Source organism: Montipora capricornis, chromosome 11 (genome assembly GCF_036669925.1).
Source record: "Montipora capricornis isolate CH-2021 chromosome 11, ASM3666992v2, whole genome shotgun sequence".
Classification (NCBI taxonomy): domain Eukaryota; kingdom Metazoa; phylum Cnidaria; class Anthozoa; order Scleractinia; family Acroporidae; genus Montipora; species Montipora capricornis.
Genome location: NC_090893.1, coordinates 28,560,485 through 28,581,308, shown reverse-complemented (window position 1 = coordinate 28,581,308; position 20,824 = coordinate 28,560,485). Strand labels below are relative to the sequence as shown.

The 20,824-nt window shown below is 38.5% G+C and overlaps 2 protein-coding genes across 2 annotated transcripts in view; both read right to left on the bottom strand.

The window, feature by feature from the left end:
• Positions 1-671: 671 nt before the first annotated feature.
• LOC138024670 (spliceosome-associated protein CWC27 homolog) overlaps positions 672-20,824 on the bottom strand; it is a 73,122-nt gene continuing 52,969 nt past the window's right edge. The window contains exons 2-7 of the mRNA XM_068871885.1: positions 11,276-11,326; positions 9,507-9,637; positions 8,698-8,792; positions 5,270-5,376; positions 3,494-3,612; positions 672-1,733 (exon numbers count right to left, since the gene is read on the bottom strand). Of these exons, the coding sequence (XP_068727986.1) occupies positions 1,577-1,733; positions 3,494-3,612; positions 5,270-5,376; positions 8,698-8,792; positions 9,507-9,607 (579 nt within the window). The 5' untranslated portion in view covers positions 9,608-9,637; positions 11,276-11,326 and the 3' untranslated portion in view covers positions 672-1,576. The remainder of the gene's footprint in view (positions 1,734-3,493; positions 3,613-5,269; positions 5,377-8,697; positions 8,793-9,506; positions 9,638-11,275; positions 11,327-20,824) is intronic.
• Positions 17,386-20,824, bottom strand: part of LOC138024664 (uncharacterized) — a 5,002-nt gene continuing 1,563 nt past the window's right edge. The window contains exon 1 of the mRNA XM_068871877.1: positions 17,386-20,824. This exon is cut by the window's right edge and continues 1,563 nt beyond it. Within this exon, the coding sequence (XP_068727978.1) occupies positions 20,067-20,824 (758 nt within the window). The 3' untranslated portion in view covers positions 17,386-20,066.

The window sequence follows — 20,824 nt, the reverse complement described above, 5'->3', positions numbered from 1 at the left end:
TCAACAGATGGAATGATCTATTTGCTGATCTTAAGCCGAAAGTTTGAGCAAAACAGGGCAACGCAGAACAAAACACTCGGAGCAGAATCGAAAATCGGCACAAACGCCCCAACCCGTCTATTAATAATCCAGTCCACATTGGTGATAGCCTGCGTAGCAAGCGTTTCCAGGGGGCGAGAAGCGAATTCATTTTTCTGGCCGCGCGAGAATAGGGCGAGCGCAAAAATAAAATTGGAGGGGGGAGGGGAGGAGAGACCCCATTTTTCGCGCGATAAAACACGGAAATCCTTGCTACGCAGGCTACATTGGTGGGGGTAAGTTATCTCACTACAAGGCCAATCCTGCTCCCTTCAAGACTCAAACATGGCGTATTATCAATTGGGTTAACTTGCCCGGAATTAACCCCCCTCCGGCCAACAAGACCCTTAGAGAGCTCAAGTGACGGCAAACGCAGCGCGCTGCAAATTTAACGAGCAAGATACAATTGCTTGCGCGCTCTCAAACATGCAAAACAACAAAGTGAAGTAACCAAAGAATACTGTAGATGGGGGTCAACTAGGACACAGAATGGTTCCTTTGGCCACCACGCTCAAACATTTTTTACTTAACATAATAGAAACATCACTAAAAAGTCTGTAACTAAATTAAGTAACCACATCAAGAGGAAATAAAATTGTATTGTATTGTAACCTCGTAAGATCAAACTTGGGAGTGTGCCGATCCTGCGTGGATCAGTATTCCAGAATACGTTAACAACAAGGCGAGTGTGAGTTTACAGAAAGAGGCATCCCAGATTATGATAGTCTTTAACAGAACATATCGCGATGTTTTCGCGCCAAGTGCCGTGAGCAGTTTATTTATCGAGAAAAAAAAATGCTTTTTGCACTCTTAAACAAAAGCAAACAAACACCTGATATAATCAAATTTGGGCAACTGCCACACTGAAGCCTCGTAAAATCTGTCGAGTGAGATATCATCATAATCACCACCACAGTTAAGATCATTTATGACAGCAAAAGCGTAATATTGGATCAAAGATACGACAAAAAAAGATAAGGCGGTCAAATTGCTATGAATACATTAAAGAAGATTCCTTTTCATTCTACGCATCACATTCGACCCTCACAGAGAGAAAGTAAAATCTCATGTAATTCGGACTAAAGATGTTAGATGATGACGAAATTTGTTCAACTCAAAGATAAGTTATACATTTGCAGCCTTCCAGAGGCCGAACAACGACCCGAAAGGAAATCGCTTATCCGTTGAACGGTTTAGTTCGGCTTCAAGTTGGCAAGCATTACATATAATTGTTTAGTACATCACAAGCATCTTCAGCATTCTCGAGGAATCGAAACGCTTTGTTCAGTTCAAATCCTCTCTCCGTGAATCTTCTTCGTCACGAAACAGAAGGTAGAATACTTTTTGACGACATCTCGCGTGGCAGTGTCATGAGCGCTCGTGCATCTAACTGATTGGTGGACGCCCTTAATGTAAGAACGTTTGGGAGGATTCACCGAAGACCACGTTCCTTCTCTCGGCATTTTTACTTACAAAGGTTTGTGGACGCTAATTATCGTCATCTTCGTTTGCTTTGCAGTGACTTTTTACTCGATTCTCTCCGCCTTTTATTGATGGGATTTCGTGGGTCATATATTTCAAACGTGTCCTCGTCTTCAATGAAAGCGTCCCTGGCTCGTTTTAATTCGTTTTCGCACGAAAGCGTGTGAAACATCCTAGAACAAAAGAATGGCCCATGTAAGTTTCATAGTAATTTAGTTTAATTCCCGGAGGACTGGGTCCAGACACCAACACTGCCACCGTTTCTTTGTTTGGGGACACCAAGATGGCGGCCGTGACGTCATGTGAAAACAGATAATTAGTAATTAAAGCGGTTTTCAATTGAGTGTCGTAAAACAAATACCAAAGCAATTACTTCGACCAATCACAGCAGGTGCAAAAAGCACAATGAACCAATCCAAATTGGTAGCGATTCCATGTAACTTGCTCAAAGCGCGCGAAACATCGCGTGTAGAAGTCCCGATTGCTTTTGGTTTTCCTTCTCGTTGGCTGAAAAACTGGCGCGAGATTGTTAAAACAATCACTTAGCGTAGCAATTGCAATCGCGTAATTACTTTCGACAGTCGTTTGATTAGATTTGTGCTGCTTTCAGTTGATTTGTAGTCTCCTCAAGTTCAGAAAATCCTTTTGCAATCAAGAAAACTGCGGACATAGTCTATGCAATTATCTACGTAACTTAAAGATGCATTCGGTCTAACAATAGTACAATCTCTTTACAATCTCACAGTTTTGTGAAATGACCCATTTCTGACACTTTCTTACAATATTTAGTCTATTGTAAGTCCTACATCTGTTAGTTTTCTAATCAAGTTATTATGCAGCAGTTACAACTTTTGTACGCTACCGGTATATACAATTAAAATAGTATGTCGGGGCGCGTGAGCGTAGCCCGTTGACTATAGTGAAAAATTAGTATAAGAATATAAACTTAAAATTTAAATTATATATAAAAATTAGCACTAGAAAAATTGATAAACTATACAGGATCTCTAAAATCTAAAATGGTAGTTATAAAATCTTTAAAATTCTCTCAAATATATAACTGATTCGGCTGTCAATAATTTCCTTGATGATTAATGAACCGGAAAATATTGAAGGAAGGAAGTTAATAAATGGAGAGCGTGTTCATTGTTCATGCTACAACTTTAAAAGTGCGAGAGATGTTTAATATGTTCCCGAGATTACAGCCTTCTGCATGTTATGGAGAACTCCCTCACTCTTACTTCCCGACTTGCTAATTTGAACGTGAGTAATGGCGGATCGTGAAATCTAAAACTTACACGCAAAGTAAACAGTAAACAGCCTTTGGATAAAAGTCAAAGATCAAAATTTTGCCAGTCAGGTGTTAAGCAAACACACTTTCAAAATCTGAAGAAAAAAAGGAAGTGATTTTTTAATCACAGAGGCACTTTAAGTGCAAGGGGATACTTTGCGTCGCTCATCAAATCGGCGTACATCTAATTTCGTGCATTTGTTAACATCTGTCTCCAAGAGAAAATAACATGATATGTTCGCAAAAGGTGGAGAGATTAGTTTTAAGAATACAGAAAAGTAAAGTTACTTGTCTGCTCTTAACGGAGTCAACACAAATGATTGCAAGATCTAACAAGAGCTTTTGGATGGACGTAAGTTTTATTGTTATATACCTAGACTTTCACTCAACAAAACGAGCACTGTGATTAGTTGATTCTTGGTCACGTGCCACTGATCAAATTCAAATGTATCCCGACCAGGATACAATCCTGCAGTTGTTTCCCGCTGCGGATGTTTTGCTGCGATGGTTAAAGGAAAGGTCCAAATTTAATGTCTGGTCCCTCGGGAAACTAGTTAGTTTTGTTTTCCCTATAGACTCTCGGGAAAACAAAAATAACTGTTTCCCGAGGGATCATATATTAAGTGTATAATATCTCCTTACCATCCCGTGTCGTCTCCCTCTTCATCTTCCTTCTGCAATTTCTCTTTGCCATCGTCTTCTTCGTCTTCCTCTGGTGATTGTTCGAGTTTGGCTTGAAAAGACGCCAGAAGCGCTAAGTTCTGCGCAGACAAGAAAAAGGTGATTTTCGTGGAACAAGCGAGTCTAAGAGTGCACAAACACTTGTACTCGTTCTCAAAGTCGTGCTCTACGTATTTAAGTTAACGTATAATACGAGTTCCAGTCTGCAGAAAACCACACTTTGTCAAAATATCCGACAGCACTTTAAGCTGCTTTTCAAGCTTATTCTTAGTATACTTTGTCCACTTTGTACGACGTAAAAGAGTTGAAATAATCGCGAAAGATCTGCGAATGAGCAAAGTTATATTTTGGGATGAGCTTTTCGTCGACGTCAACGTCATAAACCTTAAAGTCCCTACCATCTCATCTCCAACGCGTCCTCATGGAATAAAAGGGAGCTTAAGATCTACGACGACGACGACGTCGACAAAAACGCCACAAAACAATGATATCATTGGTTAAAAGAGCATAAATAATCGTGCTGCACGTGCAGCACGGATTTTAGCTCATATTTTTGCGGTTCTCTGCGTGACGACGACGTGAAATCACTAAATTTTAGGTTTTGACGACAACGTGAGTATGCAACAGAGAATCTTTCATTCTCTATTTTCAGTCTGAAACCGCTCGTACCAATTTATTTTTAGGATACTTCGCCCACATTGTACGAAGTGAACGAGATGGAATAATCGCGAAAGACTTTTACTAGAGCGAAGTTCTATTTTGAGGTGACGTTTTCATCCTCCATTGCAAGCTAGTTCCAATACTGAGAATACGAATATGGTCTATAAATTTGTAAGTGCCTTATCAGGAGGGGCACTATACGTCTAGACGCCTTTTTTTTTCCGTTTTTTCTTCACTATAACACGAATTTTGGGAGACAATTTAGTTTGCATGGTGCTGGGATGTTCCTACTTCTCAGACGGTTAGATAATAGAGAGCTTAAGCATGCGCGTTTTGGAGAGGCGGACGGCAACCGGAAGTGAGCTGTTTTCCCGTCTAATTTGTCTTCACCATGATAAATATCTTTTCTCCATTAGAGATGATTAGTGTAAAAATCTGGCAGACACCACTGTCCTGGCACGCGACGCGTTCTCTTCCGATTGCCGTCTGCGTCTCAAAAATGCGCGTGCTAAAGCTCCCAAATATTCTCGCGCTGGGATGACCGGCTTTGTAGGATTGCCCTTGGTAATATCACCATATTTTTCTCATTCAAAAAAGCTCCTAAGATAGTAAACTGGTGGAAGAAAAAAGGCGTTCTGAAAGCACGCTAAGGAGGACAATCAGAACAGCATACAACACATCCAGTCTTGCATGGAGCTGCGTGTATTTCTGGACATTTAGGAGCTTTAGCAACGACAACGGCGACGGCAACGAGAACGTCACAAATTTGCATATTTAGTGAGAAAAAGCAAAAGATTTGCACGCTCTGCACGTGCATCTTTTCATTTTTGTCTATTTCTTTGCCGTCGTCGGCAAAACAACAACGCGAAATGACCAAATTTGAGGTTTTAGGGAGAACAGGAGCGGTTGAGGATAAATTTTCAATTTCTCCCCTAAAATGAGCGTCGTTCATACTAGTTTCTTTGGAGTAGTAGCGAAGCGACTACAATAACGCGAATTCACATTTAACGACGACGTTCCCGTTGCCGTTGTGGTTACTAAAGCTCCTTATTAGTGCTTGCGAGCTGAACACTTTACCTGCTCATCTCGTCCCTCGCCTTTCCTCTTCTGCGCCGCTTTCTTCTTTTCAAGGTAAGTCACTTGCTCCGCGTGAAAGGCAGCCAGCACATCCGATTCTTTAGACTCTGTTAAAGCAACCGACAATTTTCAATATCAATTTCGCTAACACAGCACAAACACTAATTTTCATGATACATAAAGTAGAACTAATTACCATCACAAAAACTTCGCACTTAGACTCGCTTTGAAGAAAAGGCACACGTGAACTTGAAAATGGCCTAACACACGATCACTTCTTTCCACCCCTCAAACTGACACTTCCCTTTTTATTCAACTTATACGACGTACAGTCTACTTTAGACTTCAAATCTACTTCAACGAAACAAAGATTTTAAACAAGCTGAGAAGATACACAATAGGCGAGGCAAAGAGTTGAACCCAGAGCGATGGTTTTACCATGCAGTTTCCGACATCCACTAGACTAACGAGACAACCTCCCGGAAAATAGAATTTTTTAGAGTATTGAAATAGTAGTACCCAGCAAAACAATTGAAAGTTAACCGTCTTCAACGGGGTTTTTAGACCTAAATACTGTAGATCGGCGCGGATAGCTTAGAAACGCTATTTCTTGTTGAACTAAAGCTGTAATTCTGCCTGCTTTCATTCTTTTTAGAGCGGTAAGCTTGTCAATATTAACATGGGATATTGCGTCGTGTAATTGTTACGAAATGTCCAATGTCAGTTTGAGGGATGGAAATTAGTGTTGACCGATTGCAATAGACCTTATTCACGATGGCCGCCATGTTGGATTTGTTATTATCATGCAAATTAGCTACACACTTCAAAGGGGGCAAACAAAACAAGTTCGAGAGGTTATAACGAACATCTTCGACACACAGATGATTTATTTCACGTTCATTGTATATTTATCACCTAAGCAGTAAAATCAGAAACCCATAAGGGTTGAAACGTGTAACGCGCGTTCACAGCTTCCGAATAGTCAGTGCTAAGTACCATATTTGGAAACCCCTCGCTCCAGTTAATTTCGCGCGAGAACATTGGTGGTATTGCGTCACGGTGTTCTTGCGAACTGATTGGTTGACTGTTTCTCTCTTGTTGTTCCAAATATGGTACTTAGCAAAGTGAATATTCAGAAGCCTGTTTCCCAGCACACAAGGGGCCGTTACACGTTTCAACCCTTATGGGTTTCTGGTAAAATAGAATGATTACACAAGTTACTTGGATGTTTTTTTTAGTGAAAAATGAGCAGATAACGAAGTAGAAAGTCAAAATGTGAAAGGCAATCAAAGATATAAAATTATTATCAAAGGTACTTAATTTTAAATTCTAAAAGGTACTTTAAGCATTGTTATTTCAATATTTTGACAAACCGATTTTCCAAGGTTTGTCCCCCAGTATAACACATGCTAATTTGCATGACAATTTGAAAACCAACATGGTGGCTATTGCTACGCTTAGTCATTGTTAGTGTTAGTGATTGGTTCAAAATCTCGCCCCGTTTATCAACCAATTAAAAGGAAATCCAAAACCAATCGCGCCTTGCACGCGCGATTTTTCAAGTTACACAGAATTGCTACGAATTTGGATTGGCTCATTGTGCTCTTTGCACCTGACGTGATTGGTCGAAGTAATCGCTTTGGTATTTGTTTTACGACACTCAATTGTAAACCGCTCTATTCAAGTAATCCACTGAATTAAACTCGCATTCTGATCGGTTCTTAGTTATGTTCTTTTGATTGGACACACTGAAGAAAGTTGACGTTACTACCAATATAACATCCCCTAACCTGTTATTCAAATTTTCAGAGGACGTTGGAGAAGTTTGCAATAGAGTGCAATAAATCCAAAACCAAGGTAATTATTTTGGTCAATCAAAACACTCGCTGACAATCAAATCACAACGCAACACAAATACATGCTCGCAGAAATAGGCCACTTTGGAAAATACCATAATACTCTTTGTTTATCCGCCCAAATTTTGCAAAAGCATTCTTTTTGTTTTCTCTTGGGGGACCATTTTAAGTCCCAAGAGAAACTTGAAACAATGCTTATGCAAAATTTGAGGGGACAAACAAAGAGTATTATGGTATTATTTCGAAGTGGCCTATTTCTGTTCGGAAAGCTTTTGAAAGCGTACGCCTAAGGACAGGTAAAAATGGTGACTTAAAAGACGAAACATAGTAGAATTTACATCGTTTTCGAGGCGGCGATCAGGGACGGGTTGCCCGATCAGCGGTAACCGTTGGTTAAGAGATATCAAACCTATAGGTTTCCACTGCTTCGAGCAAGGGTAGCACTTATATCAACAATATGTTTGCCTGTGAGTACTTGGGTGTTGATCTGGATCCAAACACTTGAACCTTACATCACATTTTGATAGAAAGTACAAGAAAGCAGCAGACAGAGTCAACCCTTTAAGATCAATACGTCCGTCGATCGACCAAAAATGGGCTGAAATAATCTTTAAAACTATGATTTTGTCTATTTTTACATATTGCGGATCTCTTGGACTTGGTTGGTCGGATACTTGAAAAAGTCTGATAAAGAACATTGAACAATGAAGCTTGAAAATTATTGACCGAATGCAAAAATGGCCGCCAACAAACTATTTTTTTGTCTTTGTGTTAATTAGCCTAACTAGCCTCGTTAACACGTGTAAAATTGAAAGAATTTGGGCTGTAAAACGAGGCTAGTTAGGCTACTTAACACAAAGACAAAAGAATAATTTGTTGGCGGCCATTTTTGCATTTGGTCAATTGGTAACAGCAACCTAAAACTTCCATCAGCAGAAAATTCAATTCAGGGCAAAAGATGCCATTTTGTCTTTCATTCTCTTCAGAACAATGTTTGCACCCCTTTTAAGTCTTACTTTGAAAGATTACGTCACTCCAAGACCAGAAGAAACAATGGTTTATCACTGAAACTACCTAAAGTTCGCTTAGAATTTGGAAAAAGGAGCTTTTACTATCAAGGAACCAATATTTTCAATGAACAGCCCACTGAAAACTCAGATCCATAACTTCTAGACTTTATTTAAGAAAGCACCAAGTGGGGATGAGATTGGCTCAACTGAAAACCCTTTAAAGCATCCTTAATTGCTTCAACTCAGTGACGTAAACGGAAACCTTAGTAACCACTTCAAAGGAACAAGCCAATCATAACGCAACGCAAAGAAAATACATGCAGCGGGCCCTTAGGGCGAGAAAATGAGAACGAGCGACTTTTAGCTCTCATTGGCTGAAAGTGGGGCGAGAGATTTCTAACTCAATCACCAAGCGTAGTACTACAAGACCAGGCAACATGTCAAACTCCTTTCGTCTCCACTGATGGGTCACAGCAATTACTTTGGTTTTTTTTTTATAATTTCGATTGAAAAGCTGCGTAAAATAACTACGGATTGCAAAACTGGATACAGTACTTTTTACCTGAGTGTTTTTTGCCTTCATTATCCTTCTTCCTTTTTGTCTCCATCATTTCCCGCTTTAGTCGTTTGTATTCAGCACTGGCTGATTCCTGTTTGCTGGAGAAGAAACATAAACAAAAAAAAATAATAATCAATCAATCAATATAGGATGACATCTGATGGACCTTGGAAGAACTTTTTTGTTGCGTTCAGCTTAGGTTTGAGAGGAAGGAAATGGGGATTGATAAAAATATAAAATATATAAAAATCAGTTTCACATGCTTAAACTCTATTTATTATGTTTTATGTAGATAAAACGATGGTTTGTCCGAGCAACTCAGAAGTGAGTGGTGAATGGAATGCGCTCTATATCGATTGGCCTCGGCTTAATAGTTGATCTCGTAGTTTTCTCTATTTAGCAAAAAAAAAAGAATGGACAATTGCGACGCCGAAGATATGATCGGCGAAGCCGTTGGTCGAAAATTCAACTTTAGGGGCCGCATGTCTATGATAGGTGCAAAATCAAAATATGGCCCGACGTGAAGGAATCCGAAATCCGGAATCCCTCAAACGTAAGGCTTTGGAATCCGGAATCCAGAGCGTGGGATCCGGAATCCGTTGCATGGAATCCAGATCCATTTCGGCGGAACCCGTGCGTTTGGAATCCGCAATCGACGACTCGAGATCCGGGATCCATTTTTCGGTATTCGGAATCCACAGGCTGGCATCTGGCATCTGGTATCTGGAATCTGGGGGGCCATCTGGATTTCTTTATAAAGGACGAAAAATAAGACCTAAAGCGTTAACATGAGTTTCTGTGGATATACTAACGGATTTTCAGATGCATCTGTGGTCATTTTTTCATCAAGGTTATCTTTCTCTTTATCTCCCATTTTTCTTTTCTTCAATTTACTTCGCACTTGATCGAGCATCTTGAAGTTCAAGTCTTCATCACCTGTTATCTACAAGAAAGCAAAATTATATTTAATATTTAAGTGACTTAGTTTCTAGGAGGAATTCTTGACTCTATTGGAATGCTTTTAAAGACTGTGCATTGAGAAATAAGGGCCTTACTGTTTTCACCAACCTACCAATTTAGTAATTGAGAAATCCATGGTGTGGCATGTTCTAAATAGATGACATGACAGCAAGGGGTATCCCTCAACCACTATGGTTTACAAATTATAGTTTAAATACATCAGGGTAGATGCCTTATCCCTAGTTACTTAGTTTGACAAGACAACCACTGGACAATGGATTTATTACATAGATACTGATGAAATACTAAGATATTCCTTTTTACTAAAAGAAACTAATCATTCATATCATGAGGATATAAAGTGACAGCAGCCAGAATCCACCGCATGATACTATTATGAGATTGTAAGATACTTCTGTGCTGTAATATATTATTGTTCTCTTCTACATTAAATGTTATCACTCCATTTCACATTATCATCATTTGTTCTTCATAACTTTACACAATGTTTTTTTTTTCATGCGTCTTTTAATAGTTGCAGGTGACCACTTGGTGATAAACCACTTTGAAAATGTTGAAGCTGAGAACTTGTTGTTTTCAATCTGGTCTGGACATTTCATCAGTATCTATATAATAAAGAGAGCATCGAATGACTGCCACGCACACTCGTGAGAGATACTATCAACACTCAGAGACACTTATCTCTTAATTACTGAATTTGAACAAGATGTACCAGAAGGGAAGCCCTTGTGTTAAAATTAAGGGTGCATTTGAATGACCCAATTCTGGAATAAGAATAAGTGGAGTGATGATTTAAAACACTATGTGTGGTGTTTTGAAGCAACATGGATAATAAAGCTTTGTTTAAAATAGCATTTTAGCAGACGTTTGACAATTTTAATGTAAATTTTCGCAAAAATGAAGAATTTCTAACTTCTATTCAAAGTATTCCTATTCTGGAATACAGTCAATCGAACGCATCCTTAGTCACAAAATGGCATCCATTTTCAGGATAATCTTGATTCTACTAATAGGGGAAGGGCAGGGTTCAATTGGGAAGGAGACACTTGGTACCCAGGGGTGGATCTAGGGGAAGGGTGCAGGGGGTTCACCCCTTCAAATTCAATGCTCTGTGAGCAAATACAGGTGCAGAAGTATAGGGGTTGAATAGTGGAGTACCATGAGACAAACCCTCTCAGAGCATAGTGGAAAACCAACAAACTCAACCCACATGACGTCGTGTCTGGGAAATGAACCTGGGCCACACTGGGAGGCAAATGCTCTCACCACCACGCCATCCCAGTAGTCCCTAGTTCACACAACTATTGAGTTCATACAGTTTTCCCAGTTCATACAACTGTTGAGCATGAAAGGGGTGGGTGGTTGATTATTTACCGGAGGTAATAAACTTAAGGGGATTTGGTGCTGTGAGTATATCCCTGGGATACCGAGTTGGCAACATCTTTTCCGGGCAGGTCTAAAACACAGGTCACATTCCACAGGTCACTTGTTGCAGGTCATTGTTTTACGTTTTGGAAAGTAATCAAAACCCTCAATTTGGCTAACCCTAGGCCTAAGGTTGGTTTTAGACCCGCCGATCTTTTCCCCTTACTCAAAATACCTCATCATCACTTTCTTCATCTGAGGAAACATGCTTGATTTTCTTCTGTCTCTAAAAAGAGAAATGTTGTCAGACATAGGATTTTCAGTATTATCCCTCTTAAAATTGTAAACTAAATTGCCTGGTCTTTTAATTAAAAGCAAGGCTGCAGTTGACCTTGTTTTGATAAACTTCACTACTTCTTGTGAAGAAGTGAGATATTCTGGAAAGTTTCAAGGTTATTGCTGGATGAAAAGTATCCATTTTCTGGAATAATCCATAAATTGTATGCATAAATGTTTCAGAATTATTTTGCCCAGTGTATTCCTATTCTCAGTAACAAAACACATGGCATGCAGGTCAAACATTACCCAGCAAGCTTCACACTATTAACAGAGTTGAATAAAGACTGAACAAAGACATGATAGGTTAATTTTGCCAAACATCAGCCAGAAGGAGGACACTCTACAGCCAAAAAAAGGTTTCCAACAGGAGCTGATATCCAACTCTGAAAGAGTAGATAATAATTATCTACACAGTACTCTACACAGTTATTGTGTATGCATAAAATTATGCATGCAAATAACAGATAATACTTAATGAGCCCGTACAGGATAAAGATATGACGAAAGTTAATACATATGAAAGCCATACATATTTGAGCTGTGGAGAGAAGCAAGCATCACAAGTATCAATCTTTCTAATTCTAGTTTTATGCCCATCCAACAACAACAAAAACCACCACCACCTTTACTTGCAATTGTTTAAAAAAGTGTTCGCAAAAGATTCAAGTTAATAAAAGTTTGACAGATTAGAGAGAGAACTGGCTGGGTGCAGAATAACCTGGTCCCCAGGGTCTCTCTTCTTCAAGAGGAGAGACCCTGGGGACGAGGTTGGGTGCAGAAATTAACCTAAGACACTGGAAAAGCCAGGTTGCCAACAAACTCTTCTTCCCATTATAAAGTTTGCTTGTAAGCCCCACCTTGTACATACATGCAATGGGGAATGATATATTGATGTGACTACAAATACCTCATCTTAGGCTAATCACATTGATAATAACAGATATGTACAGAATGCGACCTTGCTGCTATCCAAGCTAGCTAACTGGGGCAATCAATGGCAAGGTTTTCATACAATTAAGGGACTCGTGAAACTCACTGTAGTTATAAGAGAAACAAGTTTACTAAGTGCTTCTTTAAGTTTTCATTTTTCCAATACCTAGCAATTTCCCAGTAAACTGCAAGCCATAGGTATGGCAATTTTTTACTGAGAATTTCAGAATTTCTTTACAGGACATAGTTAGCATTCTTGAATAACTATGTACAACATAATATCTTAAGGTGTGCAATAATCTGGAAAGTTGTCGAAAGATACCCTCGAGCCTTCATCTCCAATGCTTTCCATATCTAAGATTTCACCAAAAATATGATCATCCACAGAGACTTTTCCTTGCATAATATTGGTTTGAGTTTATTTCGCTTTCTTCAAACCCTTTTCCCAGGAGTGGAGATTGGGGTTAATGTGTGTCACAGGGGCTGAAATGGTTTAAACTTTCCACCAGGCATAACAATTTCATACACAGGGCTAAGTTCAAAGTTTTTGATCCATGTGCATGAGAATCATCCCTAAGGTTTGAGGCTTATCAACTAGGCACTGTCACCAGCCATATATGTCCAGGTTTGACCCTAATTAGATGCACGTAGATTTCAATAAGCGTCACAAAGTGTCCCAAATTTGCTCTTCTAGCCAACTTCAACATCACTTGTGTCTCAGAATACAGACAATTTGTCACAAAGTGTCCCCCAAATGCTGCTCTTTAAGTGAAGATTAACTGCTGCATTTACCCAAAGCTAAAAATAACGCTAACCTTTACCCTTACCTTATTCTTGAAAATAGGTAGCAAATGCTTAGACTTAAAGGGACACTTTGTGTTGGATGTCAAAATTGAGCGTGCATCTAATTAGGGTCAAAGCTGGACATACCGGTAAGTGCAGCCATAGACCTTAATTAACTAATAGTAAATTCCTCTATAGTTGTGGTAGTTGCTTTGAGTGCACATTAATACTAGGTTCAACTTGGTTAAACCTATACTATAGTGGTTAAACCTAATAATGCCAGATAATGAAATGGATGATTTTTTGAACCCCTGTGAAAATCATGTGCATGTGGTATACCTGAATCAGGTTTCATTGTCAGCAACAACAATATTGTTATTATCATAACCAAATTCTAATAATAACGTGGGGAAATTCAAAGAAATCCAAAAAACAAAAAATTGTCAAGGAGTAATTTCATGACACCCAAAATGCCTAAAAAGTAGAGTGAAACATTAACAACATGGAGGAAATACAGCAAAAAGAAACAGAAGCATGGATGGACACAAATGGACAAGATTGAAACGGATTGCATTCGGGTAATCTTGAAAAAAGTTGGCTCAACGTTTTTCAAGTTTATAGCAAATCGCCTGGATAAAGGTCATTTTTGCTCAGAATCATCTTGTTTGTGATGTAACGATAATTTTATCAGTAAACGAATTTTACAATACCATTTTCGAGTATTAAACTCGTGATTAACTAAAGATTTCCTTGAAACACCCTAAAGTAACATGACATGACCCCTTTAAGTGAATGACATTGTTACCATAGTGTGCATGTAGTATGCATGAATTGGGTTGCTAAGTAACAACAATATTGCTATTAATATAACCAAAATCTAATGTAAATGAAATTGTTTACCAACGGAACAGTGCTCAGGAGCTCGTTCAACATGTGTCCGTGCATTCCAGATCAAACTGGAATTTGGCAGCATTGGTTTTTCTGGTGAGGGGAAAACTGGAGTACCTGGAGAAAAAAACTCTTGGAGCAAGGAGAGAACCAACAACAAAGTCAACCCACATATGACGCCGGGATGAGAATTGAGCCCAGACCACATAATTGGTGGGAGGCAAGTAATCTCACCACTGCACCACCCCTGCTCCTCAACAAGATGAGAAAATTCAATAAAATCCAAAAAAAGGAAACTTTGTCAAGGAGTAGAGGGAAAGAGTGGGTAAAAAAGTAAAAGGTAAAAAAACAGTCTGCATACAGGCCAAGTGGCCCATCAGGCTGGAGCTTATCCCGGTTTCTGCAGCATGACGTGACTAGGAGTATTTCTACTCCCCCCTGGATGGGATGCTAGTCCATTGCAGGGTTACCCCCAGCATTAAATTTGCCAGTACCCATTTATACACCTGGGTGGAGAGAGGCATCGTGAGAGTAAAGTGTCTTGTCTAAGAACAAAACACAACGTCCCCGCCCAGGGTCCGAACCCGGACCGCTTGTTCCGGAGTCGAGCACACTAACCATGAGGTCACCGCGCCACCCACAAAAAAAGGTAAAAGGAATTGTAAATAAATGTGGGCTCTAACAAGAACACAGAAAATGTTTGGCTTTTAAGTGTGACCAAAGACCATGCCGTTCCAGTTTTTCTTGCATTAGTGCAAGATCATATTTTCTTGATAATTTACTTTTTTTCTTATTTCACTTTAAAATTTATAAATTTATCAAATGATAATCTTATCAAACTAAAATCATTGGTCACAAGTTCACACAAAACAATGCTACAATCTTAGAGAGAGAAGAGAAGCCATGCCCACAGAAGTCTGGGCCGTCTAAAATGACTGGAGGTGGTGACCCCATTGCTTAGTTTCCTGTCACATGACTTAGTGCAGTAGCCATCTTGAAGAAAAAAACATACTTTGGTTGTTGCAAATTTAAGTGAAGTTTCATTTTGTTTATGTGGAATAAATTCACCTGAACAACGTATTTCAGTCTAAACCTTACAGCTATGTAGCTGAGAACTAACCCTTGCAGGGATTTTAAACCCACAACCAAGACATTAGGTGTTCTCACACTGCCACCTTGAGTAAACAAGAGGATATCTTTAAACCTAATAATGGCAGACTTATTGGCTACCAAGAGCCTAAATGCAACAATCATTACCGATAAGTACCAGTAACAATCTCCTTCCTAAATCCCCTCATCATCATAGGCAAATGTCGCCTAATTGCTGGCAGGTTGCATTTTGGCAGGGGTCTACCCTGAGGGTAACATTTCCAGTTCTAGGATTTCCTGGTAGACAGCAGGCTATGAAACTACTGTTAAATGCATAAGCTGCTGATAAGTATTCCAGAACTAAATCAATAATACAGGTTAATACATAACATAAAATTATAATATTATTGAAATTTAGGTATCGAGGCTCTCAAGATGCTGCCAGAGCTTTGTCACAAGGTCCACCTGAAAACTTGGTGCCTTACCCAGGCCTAACAACAGGGACATATCAAAGTTGGATTGCAGCAGCCCAGAGCCTCACATTTCTCAGTGAAAGGTTGAGATGGAGCCAACTACAAAGACTATTGACCCCTCAGTCCAAACGTGCATTTAACTCAAACGATGATGATGAAAATTTGTATTGTTAAGAAGGAATAAAGGGGAGTAATAGTGATAGCACTGAAACTAAACTTCCCTTCAGAATACACAATAAGCTTGAACCATGGTGAGAGGGTAAACATAGTGATCTGAAGCAAAGAGCCATGGCAATAAGCTGCAAGGAAACTGGGAGCTCACTTACCAAGCCATGGTTATGCCACCTTAACAAGACAGGAATTACTTTGATTAATACCACTTTGTAAGTTAGCTGGGGTTTTAATCTCTCTGGGTAATGAAGGTTATGTGTACCAGGGGAATTCAAGGTGGTAAATTTTACAGTGAAGTAAAAAATGATGTATTAATTTGTTGTTTGCGACCTTCTTTTTCTGTTTGCTTGTTTTTTCAGAGTGTATTGATCATTCATTCCCACCTCTTGCAGAGTGGGACATCAACGTCTAGCTGGTCATGCACTTTATGTCTAGCGTATAATATTTTCATTCATATTTTATCAGGGAAAACCAAATTGATATAAATGACCCTTCAATCTAGCAAGGGTTTTGGTTAAGGAATTTTCTAATGCTCCAGGTTACAGAACCATAAAATTCACTAGGAAGTAAAAGGTAAAAGCATTGGTGAAAGGTAAAAAAAAGCAAATTGTTAGTTGGTTAACTTTACATTTAACTAAAACATTTCCTGGTTATCTAGGGTCCTTAAAACATTGACCCCTGAGAGTGATGTCTAACACCAGACAATTTTACTCGTCAATGGGGGGTGTCCTAGGGTGTTTGAGGTGTGAATGGGTCCCCAATAACCCATTGACACCTGAGAGTGACACTTTAGGAGGCTCGAAAGGGTTTCAACACTTAGAAGACACTCTCTTTAGATCGAATAACGCTACAACACTGTATCACATAACAGCAATGTTATGGTACCATATGAAACACCGATTATTTCCAAACAAGATCTGATCATTACTGTGATGTAATAAGTTACCTTGGCAATAGGAAAGCCCAGGAAAAACACCCTATATTTTGGATTTAGTTGCTCACATCTCAAAAACGAACTCGGTGACCCCCCCACCCTCCCCCCCCCCCCGATCCTTTTTATTGCTGAAAAGTTATTGGAAGGCCACAACGAAACTTTCCGCAAAGTTTGAAAAAATTCTGTCGAGTGGATTCAGAGCTACCTTAAACAAATCACAGAATTAAGGTGGCTCTGAATCTACTACACAGTATTTTTTAAACTTTGCAGAAAGTTTCATCACGCCATTCTGATTACTTTTCAGAAATAAAAAATGGGGGAAATCGAGTTCATTTTTGAGATATAATCAACTAAAGAGAAAATAAAGGGTGTTTTTACAGGGCTTGCCCATCGCCATGGTGACATATTACATTGTGTATCTTGTTCAGCAATAATTAGTGTTTCATTTGGTACCAGAATATTGCAAATACATGATACAACATTGTGGTGCTGACCTTTCTAAAAGAGCATTAATTGGAAGCATTGAAACTGGTTTGAGCCACCTTAATACATTTTACTTTAACACCAGATGATTTTACTTGTCAATGGTGGGTGTCCTAGTACATTTGAGGTGTGAATGGGTTATACTTCTGTTAATGATTAAACTCTATAACAGGGCCCCTAAGATTCATAATTATTATTCTTAACATGTTGTTAACAAAGTAAGGAGCAACTTGGACATAAAACTAAAAAGAATTATTTCAGTCAATGCTATCTCTTTAATAATCTACCTGCAGCATGAACACAGGCAATAAAAATAGTTCATGATTTAACACATACATGAAATATACATATAACAAATGGGTATCACATTTGGATAATAAAATCACAAGGACTATGATTGTGACTGGGCCACAATTAAAACTAAAAAAATCAACTTTAGCCAACACTATTTCTTTAACAATCTATCTGCAGCATGAACACAGGCAATAAAAATAGTTAATAACAGATACATGAAATGTACAATAACTCATGGATATCATATTTGGATATAAAATCACAGTCCTTTGTCAAAAGTACTGTGATTGTGACTGGAGGTTGTACAATATGCGAGCCATGCAATTATTGAAAGCTAACCATTTCAAAATGGGCGCTATACGACTTAATAACTGCATGCATGTTTATCAGCGATATTATTTTGAAATGGGTGCTTAGACTTAAATGCGAGCCTCAATGTCTGTCAAGAATCTTGTGACTGGGCCACAATTAAATTCAAAAAATTCATCTTAGCCAGTGCTGTCTCTTTCATAATCTATCTGCTGCATGAATACAGGAATGAAAAACAAAAATCACGAATTACCTATCATGTTCAGTCAGAAACCCATAAGGGTTGAAACGTGTAACGGCCCCTTGTGTGCTGGGAAACAAGCTTCTGAAAATTCAATTTGCTAAGTACCATATTTGGAACAACAAGAGCTAGGGGTTTCCAAATATGGTACTTAGCACTGAAACATTCAACCAATCAGTTCGCACTGAATATTCGGAAGCTGTGAACGCCCGTTACACGTTTCAACCCTTATGGGTTTCTGGTTCAGTACTAACCACAAATTATTAATGATTGTATAGATACATGAAACCTACAATAATTTATTCATGGGTATCATACAGTTCTTGGATGTAAATAAAAATCACAAGCCTTTATCAAAAGGACTGTGATTGTGACTGGGCAACAAATAAAACAAAAAAAAAAACCAACACCATCTCTTTAATAACCTAGCTCCAGGAATAAATGCAAGTGATAAAAACAGAAAAAAGTATTCTCTATCATATGTTCAGTGCTCACCAAAATAGTGATTATGAATAAAATTAATGATTCAGCAAATACACGAAGATACAATTCATGTGCATACTGGCAATAAAATCCTTTATCCTTAGTGATTACTCACGATTTGAATTGTTTCAACCAAATAAAGATAAACGATGGCATAAGAACAGAGTTCGATTCCCTCGGGATTAATTTTGAGCCTTTAAAGTGGAGAAAATTTTCTTGTTAAGGGCCACAAAAGTGGCTGTTTGAAATCATGAATTTATTTTGAAAACAAAAGATATTGGATTGGAGCAACTTCTGGAAGACCTTAAAAAAAATACAAGCATGGAGTGCAAACAAAAACATGTGGACCGATAGAAAACAAAACAAAACAAATGCGAACAAACATGCACATGGAGTACTAATGCAAACAATGAACACCAAGAGACAATTAAACAGATTGAACCACAACAAGCTAAAGTGAGTACATATACATAGTCAACCTGTCACTACTTGCACAAATGATCTTAATTTTTCTCGTCAGAAATGGAAAACCCATCGTTACAGTGTAGATGCTCTCAAACATTGGTGCTTAAAACAGATTCCAAGTACTTGGAATTGCCCTATTCAATACAATCAGAAACCCATAAGGGTTGAAACGTGTAACGGCCCCTTGTGTGCTGGGAAACAAGCTTCTGAATATTTAATTTGCTAAGTACCATATTTGGAACAACAAGAGCGAGGGGTTTCCAAATATGGTACTTAGCACTGAAACATTCAACCAATCAGTTTGCACTGAATATTTGGAAGCTGTGAACGCGCGTTACACGTTTCATCCCTTATGGGTTTCTGATACAATGTAAATACCAATGACTAAAATGCCAATAAGATCATTTTGAATGGGCCATTTTCGATATATTAAATATTCAGCTTGAAAGTGAGGCAGTGAGGACAAAGACAATAGAAACACGTGGGAATTAATGTGAAAAATATTTACATATCATCCACTTTCCTTTGTCTTTGTCCTCACTGACTCGCTATCAAGCTGAATTTTAATATATCGAAAAAGGCCTATTCTTCAAAAACAAGGTACATGTATTTATAATTTCCCTTATATTTTTCTTCAATTTAGGGTTAGACAGTTGAAAAAATCAATTCTTTTGGTCCAGTCAGCTCTATTTCAATGCGCCATTCATTTTCAATGTCTTCTTCATCTCGATGAGACTTTCTGGTTAAAATAAATGCGTTGAAAAAACAGCCTATTTACTGAACATTAATTTGTTAACTAAAACCTATACTAGCACACATTTCTTCCATTTTTCTTATCTCTAGCCTAAGGCTTATGATCAACTTTTCCTGACAGCCATGCTACTAAGTGCATGGAAAACCAGTCCTTTTACATTTGTACATATGCAAAGGTTTGCCTCACAGGACATGTCTATAAAATAATAAAATCAAGATGTTCCAATCAAGATTACTCTTTGTAAAATTTGCAAGCTTCCATAATTATTGCTAAAAGCAACTTTTCAGTTTTCTCAATTGGAGCGATCAGCAACTGAACTTACATGGCATTTTTGTCTCAAAAATTCAACATGTAGAGGCAATGATAAACTAAAGGAAAAACGCTCACAAGCTAATCAGACCACTGAAGTATCTGGGACAACTCCTCTTTATGTTGACCATTATATTTGAGTAAAGCATCCTTTATAAAATCAATCACATCACGCCCTGGCACTGCATTGCTTAAATTGAACTGTGAATGAGTCTCTAGTGCATTGTACAGTTTTAATGTCAATAAATTCAATGGGATTTGGCGAGGGTCAGAGCTAGAAGACGTTGCCCTCTTTCTTTTTTCACCAGAAAATCCAAACTGTTCCAGTGGGTTTTGGCAAGGGTCAGAGCTAGAAGACATTGCCCTTCTTCTTTTTTCACCAGAAAATAGTTTAAACTGTTTCAATGGGATTTCGCAAGGGTCAGAGCTAGAAAACGTTGCACTTAATATTTCCTCATCAGAAACACCACAAATGGTGCTAGTTTGGAAAGACTCTCGTATTTTTTCAATTTTCAACCTTTCCTCCAAAGTTAAAATCTCTTTAAAGTGCTTCTGCATTGCGACACCTACAACCTTTAATTGACCTTTGACCCAACAAAGTATTGGGCCACCAGAATTACCACCATTTAGGGAACAGTTCAGAACTGCAAATGTTTGCCCTGAATAATTCTTCTTGGATCCAGAAACATGGCCAGTCACAAAAAGAGCTGTTTCACCTGTGTGACTCATAGGAAAACCAAAAGCAAAAATTTGCATCCCTGGAAGTAGAGATTGACTAGACAATTGTAAAGGAGAGATCTTCTTTTCTTCTAACTTTAGCCCATCTTTGGAACAAAGCA